Genomic DNA, 19,391 nt, shown 5'->3' with positions numbered 1-19,391 from the left:
GACGCTAGGTCACCGCTGAGGTCACCTGGGGTCACGTGGGACCGACGGAGATGCCCCCGACGCCACCGCCGCGCCTCTGTGACTGGCGATACTCGGGTCACGCAGCGCCGGTGACGTCACGCGGCTGCGTGCGCGGCGGCGAGCTCTGATTGGTCGGCGGCGCCGCCGCTGCCGAACAGCTGGCCTCACCGAAATCAGCTGCTCGCCACTACGCTGCGGAAAGTGGAGCTCGCGCGTCAGTTCTGGCCGGGCTGCCGTGGTGTGTGCACGTGGGGACTTTGGTCCTGCGGGACCTGGAACTTGTATTGACTTGACTGGGGTACGCTCACACTCAGAAGCAAAAACACAGCGGTCATGCTTCCTCACGGCGAATCACAGACGCATACCGGCCGTCGGCACATAAAGAGTGAGCCGGAAGACAGCCTGGTTGACGAAGATATTTTGCGTGTGATTAGAAGTGCAGACAATTCGTCGACGCCGTACACAGATGCCACACAGGTAAGCCACTCAACCTTATCCTATGTGCACCTGAAACTCCCCAAAGCAAAGCTTGGCGTTGGTTCCGACATTCGTGCGACTAGGTTTTGGACTTCGCAAATGCGTGGCAACTGCCACGAAAGCAGATAGGTTACTCGGGACTTGCAACCTTCGTGTGCACCAATGAAATTTCGTCAAATGTCATAGGGCAAGATACGGTGAAGCGAGGTTATCATATTTGAGGCTAGAATCACAGCACCTAGCAAAAAGTGGGACTCTCAACAGACGCTATCTTTAAATCCCATCAACAGGGCGCTTGTGACTGAACAGCTGATCCTCCGCATAAGGATACTGGCCCGATCGAACAGCTGATCAATCACCCACCGTACAATTTGCTGAGGAAGGGAAATACAAGTTTTCCTAGTCGGAAAAGGCTCAACAAGTTTTCCGTTGCGTGACAGTTTTCCTCACTCTGAGGACTTGTAGCTCGTTGATGTGACTGGCTTATTCGCATATTTCGAAAATATAAATCGAAGCATAGCGGCTAATGTTACATTCTACCTTTTAGTGTGAAATGCTTTTATAAAAAAAATCAGATATGATTATACAAATCTGCCGTCGATGTTACTAAACACTGAATCGGAGCACGCGACAAATTTATTACAATCGAATACAGAAATTAAATGCTCACTTGAGGCTACTCGTCCGAGGAAGTGACGGGTAGCTTCTAATTTCCCTGAAATATTAAGGTCTTAAAAACTGGCAAATTAATTGTAAAATTTCCGTCAGGTATAAATTTTGAATGGGTAACAACACGTTATATGTTATCATTTTCCTAATTCATTTCTTTGAATTGGGATTTATTGGGTTCCGTTTATCAGACGCAAGTCCAGTGTTAAAATCCAACGCAATTTGTACAGTGTTTTAGGTCCTTTCCAAAGAAAAATTTACGAAAACAAACGTCTTAAACATTGATTGTGAAAGCGTTTCAATAACATCCCATGTCGCACAATGGCTTTGTTTTCTAAGTTAAAAAGCTCAGGTATTTTCGCTTATATTTACGCTAAAATTATTGAAAGCCTCATCGGCTCAATAATTTTATCATGTCAAATATTTGGCGCATTTCATCCCAATTTTGAACATAGATAACATCCAAATAATATATAGTATCATCCATAGTCTGTATCATCCAGGGAACAATTCCATTTCGTTTTATCCAGTTTGCTCGTCCATAACGAAGCTGGCGGCATTCGGTAATCATTGCATGACGGTTCTGGACTTCACTAAGAAGCTACAACATATTTTATTTCACCTTTATTCGTTGTTCTGTTGAGCAGTGCCATCAACATCCACAATAAATATTGAATCTTAATGTAAACTCAACGACGCTTTCACAGGCACGTTTTCTATCCGAGCCATGACTGGAAAATGTGGGCAACACCTTATGGAGCATGCTCAGGTAGCGCCCACCAAAACAGCTTATTCACCAGAATTAATGCGGAATCCATTTCCCTAGCCCCGATTCAGTGAAGTCCCAGCATTAGTGGCTCTATCGTATTTATGTTACTGGATTTTCTAACGAGCACCACGGCGTGATTTATCATCCAGGCGGCTCCTGAGAAATGGGCGAAACGCGTACAATTCCGTACTCGAAGTAGGCATTCCGGCAAGGTACGAGGCCGCTTACTATCATATCGTATGCCAAACATAAAACGCTCTCTAAACATTAAATACAGTACGTCTCTGCGAACCTAGCAAGCCTGCAATATCATTTGGCATATTACCAACCACCACTCGTCCAAAAGAACGTAAGTTTATTCTTGTAAGATTTCTAGATCGCCAGGGTGCGTGTCGCCTGACCCCAGTGGGTCTCCGAGCCCGGTCGGCCGGGCCAAATTTGACCCGCAGCGGACGCTGTGGGCCGGCCGGATTCATTACTCAACATGTTTGTGGCGAGCCGGCCGGGCGTTCCGGGCCGGAATTTCGCCCCCGTGTTTACGCACAGCGGGTGAGAGTCGGTCGCGACCGGGGGCCCGTCGAGCTGGGTCGAGCGCTGTCGCCGCTGGTAACATCATCAGTTCGACCCCGATGACCGTTCCGCTGTCGCTCGGGCTGACATTGGTTCTGCCAGTGGTGTTCCTGTCATGAGTCTCAGGAGCCCGGCCGGCACACCCTCCTCCGATGACGCGTCGCGTGGCACTGCTGACGGCTGCCGCCGCTGCGCCGAGCGCTGAACCCCAACCGGGCGCCGCCGCCGCCGCCGCCGGCGCCCGGCCCGTACCTCTAGCGGCGGGGGATGGCGCTCGTGGGATCGCTGGTCGTCCTCGTTGCGCTGGTGCTAGGCTAGTCCGCTGCAGCGCTGCTTCAGTCGCCTCGAGGAGGCTGTTTGGTTAGTCCAGTCGTCAGTCGCTGGTTGACGAGTCTGAACTCGGATAACAGCACAGACTACTCAAGTACTCAGTCCAGTATCAGTCACCAGTCTGCCCAGACTGTCCACTCCAGCAGTCATTCCTCCGTCTGAGCTCGGCTCGGTCGCCAGGCCGGCCACTGTGAGCGTCACGCCGCTGCGGGCAGCTGAGTCAAGGCCGACGCTTCAGCTGTTCCCCCTCCCCGTCCACCCCTCCCCTCCCCACCCGACCGCCCGTCGGAACTGGAGCGCCACTCTAAGGCCGTCGGTTTCGAAAGCGGCCGCTCTTCAGTGCCCAGCGGCTGACGCGGGGCGGTCCGCGGCCCTGCTGGTGGCCCTGTCGGCGGTCCTGCCGTCCCTGAGGACCCTGGTGACCCTGGCCCCCTGGTGCGCCCGATCCCGCCCCCTTCCCCCTTCACCGGCCCCATCGCTGTCCCATGCCACTGCCGCTGTTTCTCAAGACGACGGCAGATGTTGACTCGTCCGCAGGGAGAGAGAGAGAGAGAGAGAGAGAGAGAGAGAGAGAGAGAGAGAGAGAGAGAGAGAGAGAGAGAGAGAGAGAGAGAGAGAGAGAGAGAGAGAGAGAGAGAGAGAGAGAGAGAGAGAGAGAGAGAGAGAGAGAGAGATCCACACCGCCTGTCAAATACTGTCCAGGATATTACCCGGGAAAGCGTTTTCCGAGCCGCTTTGCTTACCAGTATAATGCCGTTATTGCGTTGCTGGCTGCGAGCTTATTCAGATCAGCCACGGAGATGTTTCGTCAACAATTTATTCGCCTGCCTGCATCGCGCTGTATTGAACGGTCGTGCATAGAGTGACGGCGCAAGAAATACCCCTGGTCCCTCTCTCTCTCTCTCCCTCCCCCTCTCTCCCTCTCTCTCTTTCTCTCTCTCTCTCTCTCTCTCTCTCTCTCTCTCTCTCTCTCTCTCTCTCTCTCTCTCTCTCTCTCTCTCGTCCCTCGTCCCCCTCTCTCCCTCTCTCTCTCTCGTCCCTCGTCCCCCTCTCTCCCTCTCTCTCTCTCTCTCTCTCTCTCTCTCTCTCTCTCTCTCTCTCTCTCTCTCTCTCTCTCTCTCTCTCTCGCCCAGTATGGATCGGCCGTCTCGGAGAGGGCGTCTTGGACCCCTGCCGCTCTGCCGGCCTCTCAGGAGTCGACACAATTAATCAGTCGGCCATCGGTGTAAAAACACAGTCATCAGGACCACAGTGCGGCTCCGAGCGCCGACGGGACGCCTGGGATGGGATCCGATGGGATGGGATCGGATGGGATGTGGGACGGAGAGGTGGCCGTTGAACTCTGCCGACTCCCTCGGTTGGTCTGCGCTCGTTTACTGTCGGATCGTGTAGCGGTGTATGTGTCTAGATACTGGTGCTCGGTGGGCCCTGCTGCGGCGGATAGCAGCTCGCTGCTGCAGACTGCTGTAGTATCTTGCGACCAGCTGCAGACTGAAACATTTGCGTCACAGTTTGTAGTGATACCGCCGGCGGTTTCCTGTGACCTGCCGTGTAATCAACTGCGGTGCCTCGCTCGACCGCATTTCTGTGCGGTCGGGGACGGCGGTCCCCAGAGGCGGGCTGTGGTGTCACGACGCCCCCCCCCCAGTCGCCCCTCTGTCATCCCCCCCCCCCTCGCGGCGCCCAGCCACTGCGGTCGCGCTGGCATTGAGAGCTCCCCTGCGCGGCAGCTGCCGACGCGGCGTGGCGCGGCGCGTTTGTCGCGATGCGCCGCGTTGGCCGCCCGGCCGCCGCGCACCACTGGACCCCATCTCCGGCGCGGGGGCGGCGGATGTGACGCGAGCGCGCCGCTTTTCGCCGCGCCGCGCCGACGCACAAACACACGCGGCGCACAGCTTGTCGGCACCCAGCGAGCCGAGCCTCTCCTCTCTTCCTCTTGCCGGCCTTTCGCCGTCCTCTCGTCCTCCCATCCTCCCGTCCAAAGAGGACGAGAGTCCTCCGTCTGCCCTCCCAGTCCGGACCGGTATCGTGTTGGTCCGCCCGACCGTTGGTCCGTTGGTTTGTTGGTCTGCTGGTCCGTTGGTTCGTTAATCCGTGGGTCCGTTGGCCAGTTGGTTTGTTGGTCCCTTCGTTCGCTGGTCCGTTAATCCGTTGGTTCGTTAGTCCGACGTTACATTGTATGGAAGTCTACTGGTCCGTTGGTCCGCTGGTCCGCTGGTCCGCTGGTCCGCTGGTCCGTTGGCCGGTCCGTCTAACCTGCCGCGCGCGGCCGCGGAATGCAGATCGGGTTGATATCTCTCTGCGGCCTGCTGGGACCGTGTCTCGCCTCCCGCCTGTGGCGTCTCCGTCACCATCCCGCCGCCGCCTGATGACGTCCGGTGACGCCCAGTGACGCCGGTGACGCTCCGGGCCCGCTGGGCGACCATAAACAAGAGCCCGGCACCGCAGGCCGTCCTCAGAGTGACCATTGTTCAACGTCTCCCCCCGCCGCCGCCAGCTGTTGGGGGTCCGACCAGTACCCAGCTCAGATGTCGTGCTGTGTCTCTGGTGGACGGCTTATCTTCAGTGGTACGCCGCTCGTGTGAGCGCTGGGCGAGTGGGGTGGGGTGGGTTCGTTCTCGTTTTTTTTTCGACCAGCTGGCGTAACTCGGGTGGAGTTGTCACGACATAGTCACGTCACGAAATCGGCTGCCGTCACGGAATGTGACGCCGGCGGCGGCGGTCGACAGTGCCGTGCCGGTGGCCGTAACAGCGCGGATGTGGCGTTACCAGCTGAGCGGCCTCACCCGGTATTGTACGCGCCCGCCGGGTCATCGGCCGTGGAGCGCCACTGAATGCCTCGCTGCGCCGCCACCGCCGCAGCGCCGCGCGCCATGATTGTAGCAAACGATGTCCTTCACGCCTCTTTCATACCATCGACTCTGGCCGCGGTGGTCGCGGTCGCCTGTCGTAAGATATGGCCAGCCGGTGACCTCCTGTGGTGGCCGTGCCTGGACTCGTTTCAGTCCTGAGACCACCGGCGGGTGAGCGGTCCCCACGACGGGGAGACCCTCGACTGGCACGGGTGGGTAGACACGACAAGACGGCAGCTGCGCGAGGACAAGGGCGCCGGGTCGGCAGCTGCCGGCTCCTTTTCAGCTGGCAGTGGCGGCTGCACCTGCCCCGTGCCGCTCTGCGGGTGCCGGCCGGCCCAGCTGCCGCACCTGGCTCGGTCGCAGCCCGCCTTAGATATCGCGGTGGCAACGCGGCTATCTTGGCTATGTCGTGATGATCTGCTTCTTAGCCCCTGGTTGAATAGGTATTATTTTTATGTGCTGCTCTACTGCGCTCGTGGGTTATTTATCCACTAACTAGTTCTATCATGGGTGCTGCTCGAGTATCAACTAACTCGTTTTCGTTTTTTTATTACGCCTTTCTATTATTCTGCGGGGCATCACGTCCTTCCGGAAATCGACGGAGATAAAATCAAAACACATTGTCCAAGTGCCTACCACGTTAAGCCACCCTTTATCCGCCCTTGCCGCTGGTGCCCGAGCCTCCGCCACCGCGCTCCTGGTGCCGCCCGTGCGCTCCCTCGCCCCTCTCGCGGTCGGCGGAAAAGGAGTACTTTTCTCTGGCCGGTCGCTGGTCTCACGGGTGTGGAATCTCACCCAGTGGACATGGCCCACCGCTGCCGCCGTCGTCACTGATTGCGAAAACAAGGGGCGACGACGTAGAATGGTCTGCGGCATGTCGAGGGCTTCTTGAGCGCCGGCAGCTGGGGTTAGCGCGGCGGAGTTTCGGTCAGCTGTTGAGAGTTTCGGTCAGCTGTTGTGAGACGTGGCTGTGGAATGCGCGTTCAGCGTCGGTGTATGAGGTTTGGGTTTGGGAGACAGCAACTGGGATTGACAGTTCGGTTACAGAACAATTTAGCATTTTAATGAAAACTGAGTGGACACACGGTCTTGGCATGACAATGTTGGAGGGATGAAGCTGGAATGGATGAAAAGTAAGGGGTGAGATTTTCAGAGGTCAGAGTTGCTGTTCGAACCTTGTGGCGGGCAGCGCAGTTGGCACGGGGCGGTCTCGGCGGAAGCCGGCGCCTCGCCGTTCTGTTTGTGTCGGTGCCGGAGCGCCTTCTCCGTCGCCGGACGTTTGTTCAGGTGACCGCGGCGCGAATAACACCGCCGCGCTGGCTGGTTCGATGGCGACGTGTCGCCGTCCGCGACTGAAAATCGACCGGAGACCGCGGCTGAGCGAGTCCGGTTTCGGTGCGCGCCCGGCTCCGTGCGCTGGGTTCCGTGCGCTGGGCTCCGTACTCCCACCCGCCCGGCCGGCCGGCCGTCCGCCTGCGGCGGTCCGATCAGCTGAGTTCACCGCGGCCTGCCCGTTTAACGAGTCGGCCGGTGTCCGATTATCGCGGTACGACCGGCCGGCCGGCTCCGAGGAAGGCTCTCCGCGCCTGCACGCCCAAGGTTGTCCGGTGGGCCGGGCGGCACATACGTCGGGCAGCTGGGGGCGTTTGTTGCGCGCTGCCGGCGACCGCCGAGACCAGAGGTCTTTGATCTCGCCGCACAGCCGGAAGTGGCGCGGCGCGACCGACTCCAAATGGGCGAGGCTGAGGTCGTTTGCCCACGTTTATCGCTTTTTTTGTAAGGGATGCGTTCTGTTTCAAACTTTTTTTTTCATTTCCGTAACACATTTGACTGTAAACTGTATAAAGGAATCGCTCTCTCGCAGCCTCCCCCTCTACACACACAAACACTGGTTCAAAAATCCAGTGATCTGGAGGACGATTGCCTAAATATTATCACCTGACCCCTTGACCTGAGTCGCGTCGCTAAAGGTCACCACTAGATGGCGGTGCAGTCAGCTCTCCCACTCTCTCTCTCTCCCTCCGTGCCTCGCTCAAGGTCCGCTTTGGACTGTGGGTCGGCCGACTCTCGGCGCCCTAGAAGCCACAACAGCGCCGCGGCGGCGGCGGCGAGGCTGTTTTTGCTGGCAGCGTCGCCGCCCAGTCGTGAGTGCTTCACGAGTGCTTTGGACCGCCTCAGGTCAGATTGGTGATTGGTCTCGATGGTGGTTTCCGTCGTTCAGAATCAGATATAAGTAACGGAATATCGCTTTTAACTTTTCGTGTGCTGTGTCGTCACTCTTGTTCATTTTTTTTTTGTCTGGCTCTTCGATTTCCTCGCGTCAGCCTCGAAAACTTTTTATCTGGAGCTGGGAAATCACAAGGAATGGACATAATTGAATCTTGACGTCACTAAACCTACCATTTGGCTTCGATTTTCCACCTGGCAGAGTTTTCTACAAGTTTTGACAGGGCTTTCCAAGGTTTCTTTCCTGCTTCAGTTCGACACCGTCAATACAACACTTATCATGAGCCGTGAGGTAATAGCTGCAGAGAAATAGTTATCGAGTAACCGCCGTTTTCCCAGCGGTACAATTTCTAATGGGCCATTATCCTCGGTACACCTCTGCATGACCATAGCAGAACCCCAGCATGTATCGGAAGCATGAATTCTTCAGTGGTCTGGGATGCTATAAAGTCTCCCCTTATGCAAGCGTCATTGGGGCGCGCGAGACGCCAACGGATAGGCGGAAAGATGGGCTGCGCGTCCGGTCGGCCGGCGTGCTGGCGGCCCCTCGCCCGGGGCCATGGGTGATGGATGGGTCCCGAGGGGCCCGCGCCCACCCCCTTCCCTGGTGGATGGTACCGGCCACCGGCCCCCCATCCCCGGGTGGGAGGGGAGGGGCGGATAGGTAGTATTCCGATTAGGAAAGTCCTGGCTGTAAGGGATGGTGGTGAGATTGCTGTTTGCGGTGAAACTGAAAGGTGTGATCAAAAGAGCTGTAAGGAAAACTCACTTCAATTTAAATGTCTATGTTGCATGCGGACAGGCCTTGGTTTCTGCTTCTGCTTGGCAACTGCCCCATTTAGCATGTCGACTGCTGAGAGAGGCCACATTGCTCCGGGTTGGGAAGAGTTGGTTTCAAGGCAGCCAGGAAGAACTCAATGCGGTAGTTTCGTCGAGGGACTCTGCGATTAATTTTCGAAATAATCGGCATACCTCGGCCAGCCTTCCATTATCGTTGGAGCGAGGCCGCGGTCCTCAAACCGAGGTCAGCCGAGATTGAGAGCCACTGGCGGCTCAGCTGGGTTACCCGGGGCTGACTGAAACACTGGTTTCATCCCTGTGTGGGGAGTCGGGACTGTGGGTCTGACTCGAGTCAACCGTGACTCAGGAGTCTAGACTAGAGCCAAAACCAAAGGCGTACCTAGTTCTAAATCTGTGCTGAGTAGCCGGAAAGCGCGATGGACTAGTTTTATGGAAAATATGTTTATCGGTTTCGTTCATGCTGCACAAGTAAACCTGGCGCTCATACCAGCCACCAAACCATGGCGTTTAGGTGCGTGTGACACACACATAAACCTAGAGCGTCGCTGGCGTGCTGGCGTTCCACCGTCGTGGGAGTGCGGCGGCCGCCCGCGGGCACCCATCACACGCAGCCGCCGGTCCTGGTCCCAGCTGATCCGCCGCCGCCGCCGGGAAGGATCAGATGTAATGCCGCGGGGAGGCGCCCGGTTCCCAAGTCCGTCAACACGGGCGTCGGGTGGCGCTCCGTCGGCCTGTCGAGGTGCCGACGGCCGTACCGCGGAGAGTTGCGCCGACGAGACGTGAGCGACGCACGCGGCGCCCAATTTGGCGCACCGCCGCGACGACCTCGAGCGGCCGGTTTTAGGGCGGTGTTTGCGTGCAAGGCGAGCGTCTCGGGCGGCCCACGCGGCCCCGATCCGGCAGCGTCTGGGTATGGTGGAGATGTCAACACCATCCCACGCCCATGTTGAACAATTGATAATGCTCCTGCGCGAATTTCAGAACTCGTTTTCTTATAACAGGCCCCGGAGTGGATCATATTGAATGGAAAATAACGTTGTCACGGCTTGAGTTGCGTACATATTACCCCCAAAGCCTTCATCCGGTCAATGAACGATAATGTGAAACGGTTTTGCACAGCGGGCACGTTCTTGGTAGAACAGTTAACCGATAACATTTTCAAATTCATCCCAGACGTGAGAGTTACGTAAATGTCTGTTGGCAGATCTGCAAAGGCTCAACCGGCGACTTAACGTTGATCAAAGCTGACTTGCTGAGCTCCCCCGACAGGCTCGATATCGGCAGAGAACTCAGACGCGGCATCACCTCTCCGCGGCAATGAATTGTCCTGCTCAACGAGAGGTCTTGAGTTCGAACCGCGGTATGATCGAAACTTTACTTCTCTGACCATATCCGGAACATGTTTTTGCGCTGCGCTGAAAGAGTACTACGTGACTGAAATAGCTGGCTGCCATCGGAGCCGAGGGCGTGGCTTCCGCGCCGTCCGGACAGACGTGCTCGTGTCGTACAGCGCGCCGGCTGTCATTGGAAACTGTCGGCGCCGTGACAGCGCGGCCGGCTGCCGTGCCGGTGCGCGCGTGCCGCTCCGGCACTCGGACCGCACCCGTTGGCACGCACACAGATTGTCGGCGCCGCCGCGGCCCCTGCCGCTGCCCCTGGGACCGGCCGGCCGGGCCACCGCACAATCGATACTATTCTCCTCGCTGCCTGTGCAGACGGACGGCGGGCCGGAGGCGCCCGCTGTGCCCGTCTCTCCCCATTATTCTCCCGGGTATTGGTACAGCGCCCGTACCCCCAGGGAGTCGGCGATTCATCCTGGTGGGATTTTCGGTGCCAGCTGCTTTTGTAGACGCAGCGCGCCGTTCAACGGACGCTGGAATGTTTGGCAGCGATTCTTGAATTGATTTCTCCTTTTTGTGAATTGATTTTCGGCGGCGACGTCGCGCGGTGGAGCGCCGTCCCGGCCAGGGAGCATGTATAAACATCAGCGGCCTCTTCGCCCCCCGCCGGCCTCTAATGTGTGTGCGTGTGTGGTCCCCTGCGCTCTCTGTGCAATTTTCGTCGCGCCGCGCTCGCCCCCGGTCGGAATGTTTGCTCGTGCGCGCCTGGCGCCGACGCTGGCAGCAGCCCTTTAGTGACGAGGAGGATTCGCGCGTTGTCAAAACAGTCGGCCGCCGCGGGAGGCGGTGTTTTCGTGGCAGTTTGGGAGCTCGTTGTGGGCGTTTGCGAGCGTCTGCCTGCTGCTGGGTCTCTCCGTGTCTCCGGGGAAGGGAGAGACGTGAGGAGACGGGAGGGGTAAGAGGAGACGGTCGCAAGAAGGACGGACTGCCGGGGCTTGGACGGGGTGGAGCCGGTCATCGACGGACGAAAAAGCGAGACGAGCTGAGGGCTAGCCAGGCTACGGTGGACCGGCCGCACCCTCTGTTGAGAGAATTATCGATTGCGAGATAAGTAAGTGATCAGAGTGATGTGCGCTATTGACCTGTGTCAAAAAGGGACCAGTGAGGCTGAAACTCTGGAATCTGGATTGCGGGTCAATACGCCTCCCAAATAGACAGCATATATTGTAACAAGATGTTACACAATGCCAGGCATCCTGATGACCGATCTTTTCGACTCAGCTGTCATCAGACAATCTCCCGACTCCAATTCGTCAGCTGGCAACATACCAAGAGCGTCTCGCTCGATATGTACTCAGAGAGCCGCGAACGCCTCAGCCGCGCCAGACGGGTGAATAAAATCACGCTATTCCTGGTGACGAAGCCCGCACGTCACTCGTGACCTCGGCGACGGGTCCGGAAAAAAAAACTGATAGGGCGCGTCTATTCTGGTCGTCTTTCGGCCGGGTGGCTATGCTAAGTCGCCGGGTCGATGGGGCCGCCTGTTTGCTGACGGACTGTTATCAGTCTGGTGGATCGTGATACGATCGCACGGGCTGGAAACCCTCACGGCACCTGCACGAAACACGCCTACTAAGAGCGCAAATGGAAGTGCTCGAACCGCGCTCGGGTTTGCCGTGTTTGGAGGGGGCTTGCGATCTACTCGACTCGGATGACTCCTTAGATTGACTCACTAGAGCGTCACTCGCTCCCTCGACTGTCACGAATCGCTAGACTCACCGTCACGACTCCCTCGATTTTCTCGACTCCTCTCACGCGACTCAGTCGCCTCTATCGTGACTCCCTCGGCCGCTGTCACGACCATCAACTCACTCTCGGTGTCTCACTCTCCCCTCTCTCGTCTCGCCCTCATACCCTCTCTCCCCATCACTGTCTGCTTTGACTCAGTCCAATAACGTTCCGGTCGCCTGGAGGCTTTGCAGTACGTGTCTTCCGCTGGAGCGAGCTGCAGCTGAGGTGGCGCAGTCAGCTGATCCGACACCGGGGGGGGAGGGGGGAGGGGAGGGTAGAGCGTCGACCCGAGTGAGCGCGGTCGATACGGGTCGGCCAGCGCTGCGTTTAGCGCGGAATTATAGCCACACGGTTCATGGTACTGGCAAGATTAAGATAGTTCGTTCTACGTAGTTGAATTGTCTTTATGAGGCTGGCAAAAGTTTAACCACCGAGCGCTGGTGTCATTAGCTTCAAGCGATGTGGAGATTGCCAGGTCGTGAATCAAAGGTCATGCGTGCGATATTACATGATTGTGATGGAATTAAGAAACGATTTTTTCTGGCATCCTGTGTGTCTTCAATAGTAAACAGTCAAGCAAACAATATCTCAACACGAAATAGTTAGTCATTCACAAGTGCCGTATATAAATTTATAGGTACTCGGCTAACCATAGCTGAAAATTAAATCGAGGTACCTTATAGCATAGTGACATGAAACAATTTGGAGCCCTGCCTTGTATCCCAGCCATATACCAATACCTACTTCTTTTTTATTTCATTCATTCGGGGTCGGCTACATTCGGGGCTAGCTGCAGAAATATGTCAGTTTCTCGTTCATGAATGTTGGTATGTTTCTCAAATTCCGAGACGTGATCTTGTGGAAAGAAATGGAAGTGGCATGTCAATTAACGATCTCTCCGTCGGCCCGATTCCTGGAAACGTGTCCCGACTGTCTGGAAACGGCGACGTCACCGACTTCCTCGGGCCGCCTTTCAGCTGGTCTGTTAAAATTCCGCCGCGACCGATTGTGTCGCGGCGCGGCGGACCGGATGCCGTCCACGACCCCGAAGGCCGCCGCACTATGGTTGGAAACGGCCTCACGGATGGCCGTGGGCAATTTCGGAATATATGTATATTTGGGGTGTCATTCTGTTGGAAATTGATGAAATGTTTTGAATTGGGCAGCAAAAATTATTTAGTTGCGCATTTAGTCTCCATTATTGTACGTGGAATCGGGAGTTCCTGATAGTGACTTTTTTGGTGCGCCGTCAAAGGTTTAAACAACCGCGCTGTTGATAGCATGTGGAGTACCTCCATGACGTTGTAAAACTGGATTATTATATATCAAAATAATCCTTGTTATGTTGGCTATCGAGTGGAGTGACTCTTTTTCCCATGCGTGTTCAAAATCAGGAACGGCATTGCATTCTGTTTGCAGTGTCACCACAGCAATATTTGCAAAATTACGTTTATGTTTCATTTGACATACAAAAAGTTCTCCATCGACCTCCATTGAGCTTTTTGGCAGAATAAATCTCTGTTCAATTCTGCGTTAGGGGAACGTAAAAGCAGACTGCGCACTTGTGCGCAAAATCGTCCATGAAGCTTCATCTCCCGAGGCGTACCTACCCGTCGCTTCGTTAGCACCAGGTCGGCTCGTCAGTCTTGCAATCGCTTATCCTTATAAATGATGGTAAGAAGCAGGGTTGCGGAGTCGTGGTGGCGCCAAATCCGACTCCGACTACGACTCCGACTCCTGACTCGTTGCCATGACTCCGGCCGACTCTGTCTCCGACTCCGGACCCCTGCCAGTGTTTCGGAGTCGTGATGGAGCTGTTCCGATTCGGACCGACTCCGACTTCCACTGCGGGCTCCTGACCGACCCCGACTCCGACTCCGACTCCTGGCTCGTTGCCACGACTCTGGGCGACTCTGACTCCGACTCTGACTTCGACTCCGCACCCCTCGTAAGAAGTAACTGCTCACCCCTGCACCTGGAGTATGGATATCGTGCAAACGTGTATGGATATCCTGGAGTATGGATATGGATATCCACCGACAGAGCAGACATACAGACATGCTGTAAACGCCATTACACTGCCAATACCATGGCAAATCAAATGGCTATCTATGGTTTTTGATCATCGTTCTACATTTTCCAAAATCTTGAACTGAATGTTGGCAATTTCTCGTGACTACTTCACGACCATGACGCATGCATTTCTGAAATTGATCTTTTTTCAACCAGCCAGGTACTCGTATGATAAAATGAATGTCACCATCGTGTTCTACGCCCAAAAGTACCCATAAAACATGTGTCATGCATGGGCTGCGAATAGGTACCAGTTTTAATTTTCGGGGTTATGTGCTTACCTGATTGACCTGACTTTGACCCTGGCCAGTGGCCTATGTTTGACTGACCCCTACATTGATCTGACACTCTTTTAGCACTTATATGAAGGGTTGTGACAGTTGTGACAGTTGTGACAGATTGTTTAGGACCAACTGATGACTGAATTTATTTAGGACCAACTGATGACGATATAATCGAAACGCGAAACGCGAGGCACCGATTGCGAGGTTCTAAAGTCCATGCTACTGAAAGCCCGATTTCAAGTGTTTGACCTGACTTTGACCCGACCTGTGACCTCGAAATTCAGCTTTAAAGTATTCATGTGAATCGTCTCGTCGCGTTCTTCTTTCGTTTGCCGCGCCTCGTGCGTTTCGCTGCGCCTATTTGTTCGCGAGTTATCGGCTGGGGGCGTTGAACGCCCCCCCCCCCCCGGCAAACGGCGGATGGGGAAATACCCCAGCAACTGCCGGGTTAATCTGACGCATGTTTTGTCATTTGATCGCGCGTCATTTTATTTCTTACTTTTTTGCCCAATCTAAAAAAAATCATAAATACTCTTTCTCCAAATTTTTGACCCTTTATGACCAATAGTAAGACACTGTGCGTCACTACGTTGATATTTCTCGCGCTAAAGCATAACAACAATATCCATTCAGTAATAGCAGTATTCAAAACATGTTCAAAATGCCTCGCGATATCGATAACATAACGAAAGACATAGGCGACTTATAACATACTTGCAATGATGACGTCACACATGCGTGACGTGACGTGACCTCGTCATTTCTGAGTTACTGTATGATGCACGAAAGAGACTGGTATACCTATGCAAAGTTTCATCGCAGTCGGTCTACGCATTAACAAGTTATGGGCAAAACATTTTTTCGCGTTGACCCCCGGCCATCCGTGAGGCCGTTTCCAACCATAGTGCGCCGCGCCGCCGCCGCCGCCGCCAATTAATGCCGCTCACGGCCGGTGTCGGTCGGCGGCAGGTCTGTCAGCTGACCCGGAGCCGTGTCAGCCGTCCCGGCGACCTCCGCAGCCGCCTTCACCTCTGGCCCGACCCCTGACACAACAGCTCGTCGGGGCGCCGCGCCCGGGCCCACCCGCCGCCCGCGCTCCACCCAGTGCGAGCTCGTCCCTGCCTCCCCTCCGTGCGAGAGCGCTGGGTCGTCCCCGCCGCCAGGCCTCGGAGACAGGGAGCCGCTTGCCATAGCGGAAACACTGAGCCCTCTGTGACGAAATGAGGGAACTTTCTGTAACGAAATGGAACTCAGCTCCCTGGGTGGTCCTCCTATTTACTAATGTGACGAGTCTCCCCTTGACTAGGTGAGAGATCAATTGGCGTTGGTCCAACAGGATATGATGCTATGCTTGATCTGCAGCTCTAACTCGCTGACAACTTCATTTGCTCTCGTTGGCGACCGGACCGGCCTGTCGCCCCGTACAATGCCGGGTCGTTTCGTCACTACAATGTAAATCCACCGTACTGCCTGGAAATGGCTCAAGTTTCGGCTGTCCGTCCAACTTTAGTAATAAAGCGCCGCGCCGAGCCCCGAAAAAGACGTGCCCGGCGAAGTTTGGCGGTGCTGGGTGGGTCGGGTCGCTACTGCCTCGCGTGGGGCGGAGACTGCGAGGTCAGGGTGGCCGTACCGGCTCGGGTCAGGTCGGTCAGGTCGCGTTGCGTCACCTGATCGGACACTGGCTCGTTTGTGTGGAATTGTAGGCACGACTGGCCGGTATTCAGAACTCTGGCTCGATCTAGGTCAATGATCAGCTGCCGGTCGAGGGCGGACAGCGGACTGATCAGAGGAAATTGGTTGTCGTTTACTTCGATCCTGATACCGAATTGATACGGCAGATGACATCAGACGTTAAGCTCATCATCATACGCTGACTTGTGTGCCATACCACTGACATCATGGCTCGGAGCCGCTTTCGCTAACATATGTAAACACCATCGAGCTGGGGGAGCCTGTCACGCGTGACGCGTTCTCTGTGACCTTTGACTGTCAAGCCCAACCAATAGATCACGAGCTGCCAGCTGTGACACTTGTTCAGTGATCCGTGACCTGCAAATTTTCGGTGATTTGTGACTCGTGTCAATTACTGTGACCTATTACCGGAAATCGCTGTATGCCCCTTTGATTGCATCAGCTGCACCAGCCTCCGTGATGTTGCAAATCATTGACCCATTCTTTCTCTGTTGTTGCAGACTAAGAAGCACCCGCTGAACCACATCAAGCGTCCCATGAACGCCTTCATGGTCTGGTCACAAATCGAGCGCCGTAAGATCATCGAGGTCACCCCCGACATGCACAACGCGGAGATCTCCAAGGAGCTGGGCCGGCGCTGGAAGCTGCTCAGTGACGCGCAGCGCGCGCCCTTCCACGAGATCTCCAAGAGGCTCAAAGAGTACCACCAGCGCGAGTTTCCCGACTACAAATACCGGCCGCGCAAGAAGACGATCAAGCCCGGTCAGACTAAAACCACCGAGAGGACGCGGTCCAAGGCACGAGCGGTAGCTTCGACAGGCTTCAAGGCGGTGGTGAACAACTCGGGAGCCTCGCGCTCCCGCATCACACAGACGGCGGGTACCTTCGCGCCGGTCAACCACCAGAGGCTGAAGTTGAAGCTGACAATCGACAGCAAGTTCAAGGAGAGCGTCAAGGGCAACAAGTCTGGACTGGTATCGGTGACGCCCCGCTCCCCTGCTGCCACACCGCCTCCGCCTACTCAACAGCGCTCCAAGCGACCCTCCACGCCGGCGAAGCGGCCCTCCACGCCACCGAAGCGGCCGTCGAGCTCCGCCTCGTCCCGCTCGACACGCTCCTCGTCGGCACGCTCCAGTCCGACGGGCGTCCCGACGAGTCCGTCGACGGTGATGCCCGACTCTCCCGAGTCAGCCACCATGTTCGACGAGCCGGCGTTCACGGTGAAGACGGAGGCCTCGGACCTGTACGACTTCATGGTTGGCTCGCCGTCCTCCACTTCGCCCGTCGATCCGGTCGCCGACGACTCGACGCTGGTGAAGAGCGAGCCTCTGGATCCACTGCGTGTCGATCCGGATGGCTTGGATGAGTTGCTGCAGCTCAAGGTGGCTGACCTGGTCTCCGACCTCGACATGCCGCTCGAGTCGTTCGGCGCAGATCTCGACCTGGACAGTATGTCAGTGGCCAGCAGCTCCGGCTCGCACCTGGAGTTCAAGTACGACTCGGATGTGCTCTGCAGCCTGGGGGACTTCCGCGACCCGTGGGCCGACGAGCCGCCCTTCCGCGACCTCGTCAACTGCTGAACGCGGCGTGCGAGTGCGCTGTGGCCGCGCCGCGACGCGCGCGCGCGCGGCACGGCTGTGAGCGGGTGTTGGCGAACCGGTCTGCTTGTTGGAAGAGGCCTTACCTGTGCGTGTGCGAGTGTGTCTGGTTCCCGGGCCGCGCTTCATCGCTTCCGTTAGCGTTGCGCTGGCATATCAAGTCGCGTCATTGGATGCCAACTGGGTCTCACTGGGGCACAAGCTAGTCGACAAAGCGCGACGCGGACGGCCCGCCCGTCCTTTTCGCACAGTTCCGTGAACGCCAAATCAAACCCACTCCAATAATTTGGGCATTCGTGGTGCGCCGCCCGTCCATGTCAACTTCTCTACCTTCCGATGCCTTGACACGATCGCTTGTGCCATGACTGTACCACAGTTTCCATATACGGTAATAGCCCGCAGTACAAACACCCTCGATCCCCAGACGATCTCAGCGCGGCGGAGACGTCCGCCGGCGCACCCGATCTAGTGGATGCCACACTGACCTCACGCGCCACACGGAGCTTCCTGTGCGAGAACACGATGTTTGCTGCATGTTCGTTCACGCGCCGAGAGTGCGGCGTGGGCGGCGCGGCGGTGACGAGCGCGGCGCACGGCGCTCAGCCACAGGACGCGGCGCTGCGCGCCATAGTTGTCTACACGCGCTCACCTCACGGGCACGATCGCCGCGGCGCGCGCCCAACCTCACGCAATATGACGACGCGACACGCGCTCCATGCCAAGTTGGGTTGGAAAATCAAGTGCAATCGGTAACTTGCTCATACTCACGCGCGTCTGAGCCGAGCTGGTGTCTCTGCGCGCCGTTTCACGCCTCCGTCTCCGCCTCTGCGTGGTGCTGGCGCCTGTGGCCGCGCCGCCCCCGCCGCCCGGCTACCTTTTCGCTTTTTAATGTCTCTCTAGTTGGGGCGCTGGCCGAGTGAGCCCGTCGCCCCCGTCATTCGGTGTTTTCTCTTGGTGTTAGGTCTAGATGGTGCTTTGGTGTGAGGGAGAGAGCGAGCGAGAGAGCGAGAGGAAGAGAGAGGGCGGCCCGCGGGCCCAGGGAGCGCCTGGCAATGGTACACTACGGTTGGACGATGGGTGGGTCGGCTGTGGCCTGCGGCCGGCGGCGCTGTGCCGGTCGGCCGGCCACCTCGGCGGCCACCCGGCGGGTAGACCGCTCTTACGGTGGGACCGGTGAGCCGCCACCGCGGCCACCGACAGCGCGCGCGTGCTACTTTGTGCTATTCTTAGCGAACTGTTCTACCGTTTGTTAGTTTATGTTTGTTGTTTTGTTATTACCTGTACTTACATTTTATCTCTGCAAGTTCTCGTGAGTGGAGAGACGACCACCCGCCCGCTGCGTGGGCTGGGTTCTCGGGCTCATGTCACCTCGGTTGTACCATATTTATAGTGTGGAGCAATATTTTTCATAATATAAAATGAAATGAATGTGCGAGAGGCAAGTCCCATCTACCCTGGGTATATATACATAGTCCTGTACATTTTGTATGGTAGTTTGTTTACAAAGAAAGAAATAAAAAACACATTACAAGCCTGGCACTTTCATCAGAGAGGGTCGTGAACTGAAACGAATCGTGTGTCGGAGGGGTAACATAGCGGCAAGTAAAAACCAGGAGTTGTGCATTTCTTGAAAAATACACGCTGAAAGTCCCACTAATCACCCCCAGGGAGGGATGACCTCTGCACTCTAGGGTAGCAGACGATCTTTAGGTTCTGTGTCGCTACCGTGCCTCGGGCTGAATTTGCCGAGCAAATCGGTCCAGCCCAGCTCTATTTACCTAGCGGACTGACACGCGCCGCGCCAGCTATCCGATCAATACACTGGCGACGCTGCTGGCCATACGGTATTTATGGAGCTGCCAGAGGGGCCGAGTGATCCTGCAGGTGGGCATCCG

General features: G+C 56.4%; 1 protein-coding gene across 1 annotated transcript; it reads left to right on the top strand.

The window, feature by feature from the left end:
* Positions 1-200: 200 nt before the first annotated feature.
* On the top strand, positions 201-19,027 carry LOC122391523 (transcription factor SOX-4-like). Its single transcript, XM_043385533.1, has 2 exons — positions 201-498; positions 16,399-19,027. Exons 1-2 carry the CDS (start codon positions 355-357, stop codon positions 17,476-17,478), a joined length of 1,224 nt encoding a protein of 407 aa, XP_043241468.1. The 5' UTR covers positions 201-354; the 3' UTR covers positions 17,479-19,027.
* Positions 19,028-19,391: the final 364 nt, after the last annotated feature.

This window comes from Amphibalanus amphitrite, unplaced genomic scaffold, assembly GCF_019059575.1.
Source record: "Amphibalanus amphitrite isolate SeventyFive unplaced genomic scaffold, NRLGWU_Aamphi_draft 000442F_arrow, whole genome shotgun sequence".
Taxonomy (NCBI): Eukaryota; Metazoa; Arthropoda; class Thecostraca; order Balanomorpha; family Balanidae; genus Amphibalanus; species Amphibalanus amphitrite.
This window is presented reverse-complemented; position numbering and strand designations above follow the sequence as displayed.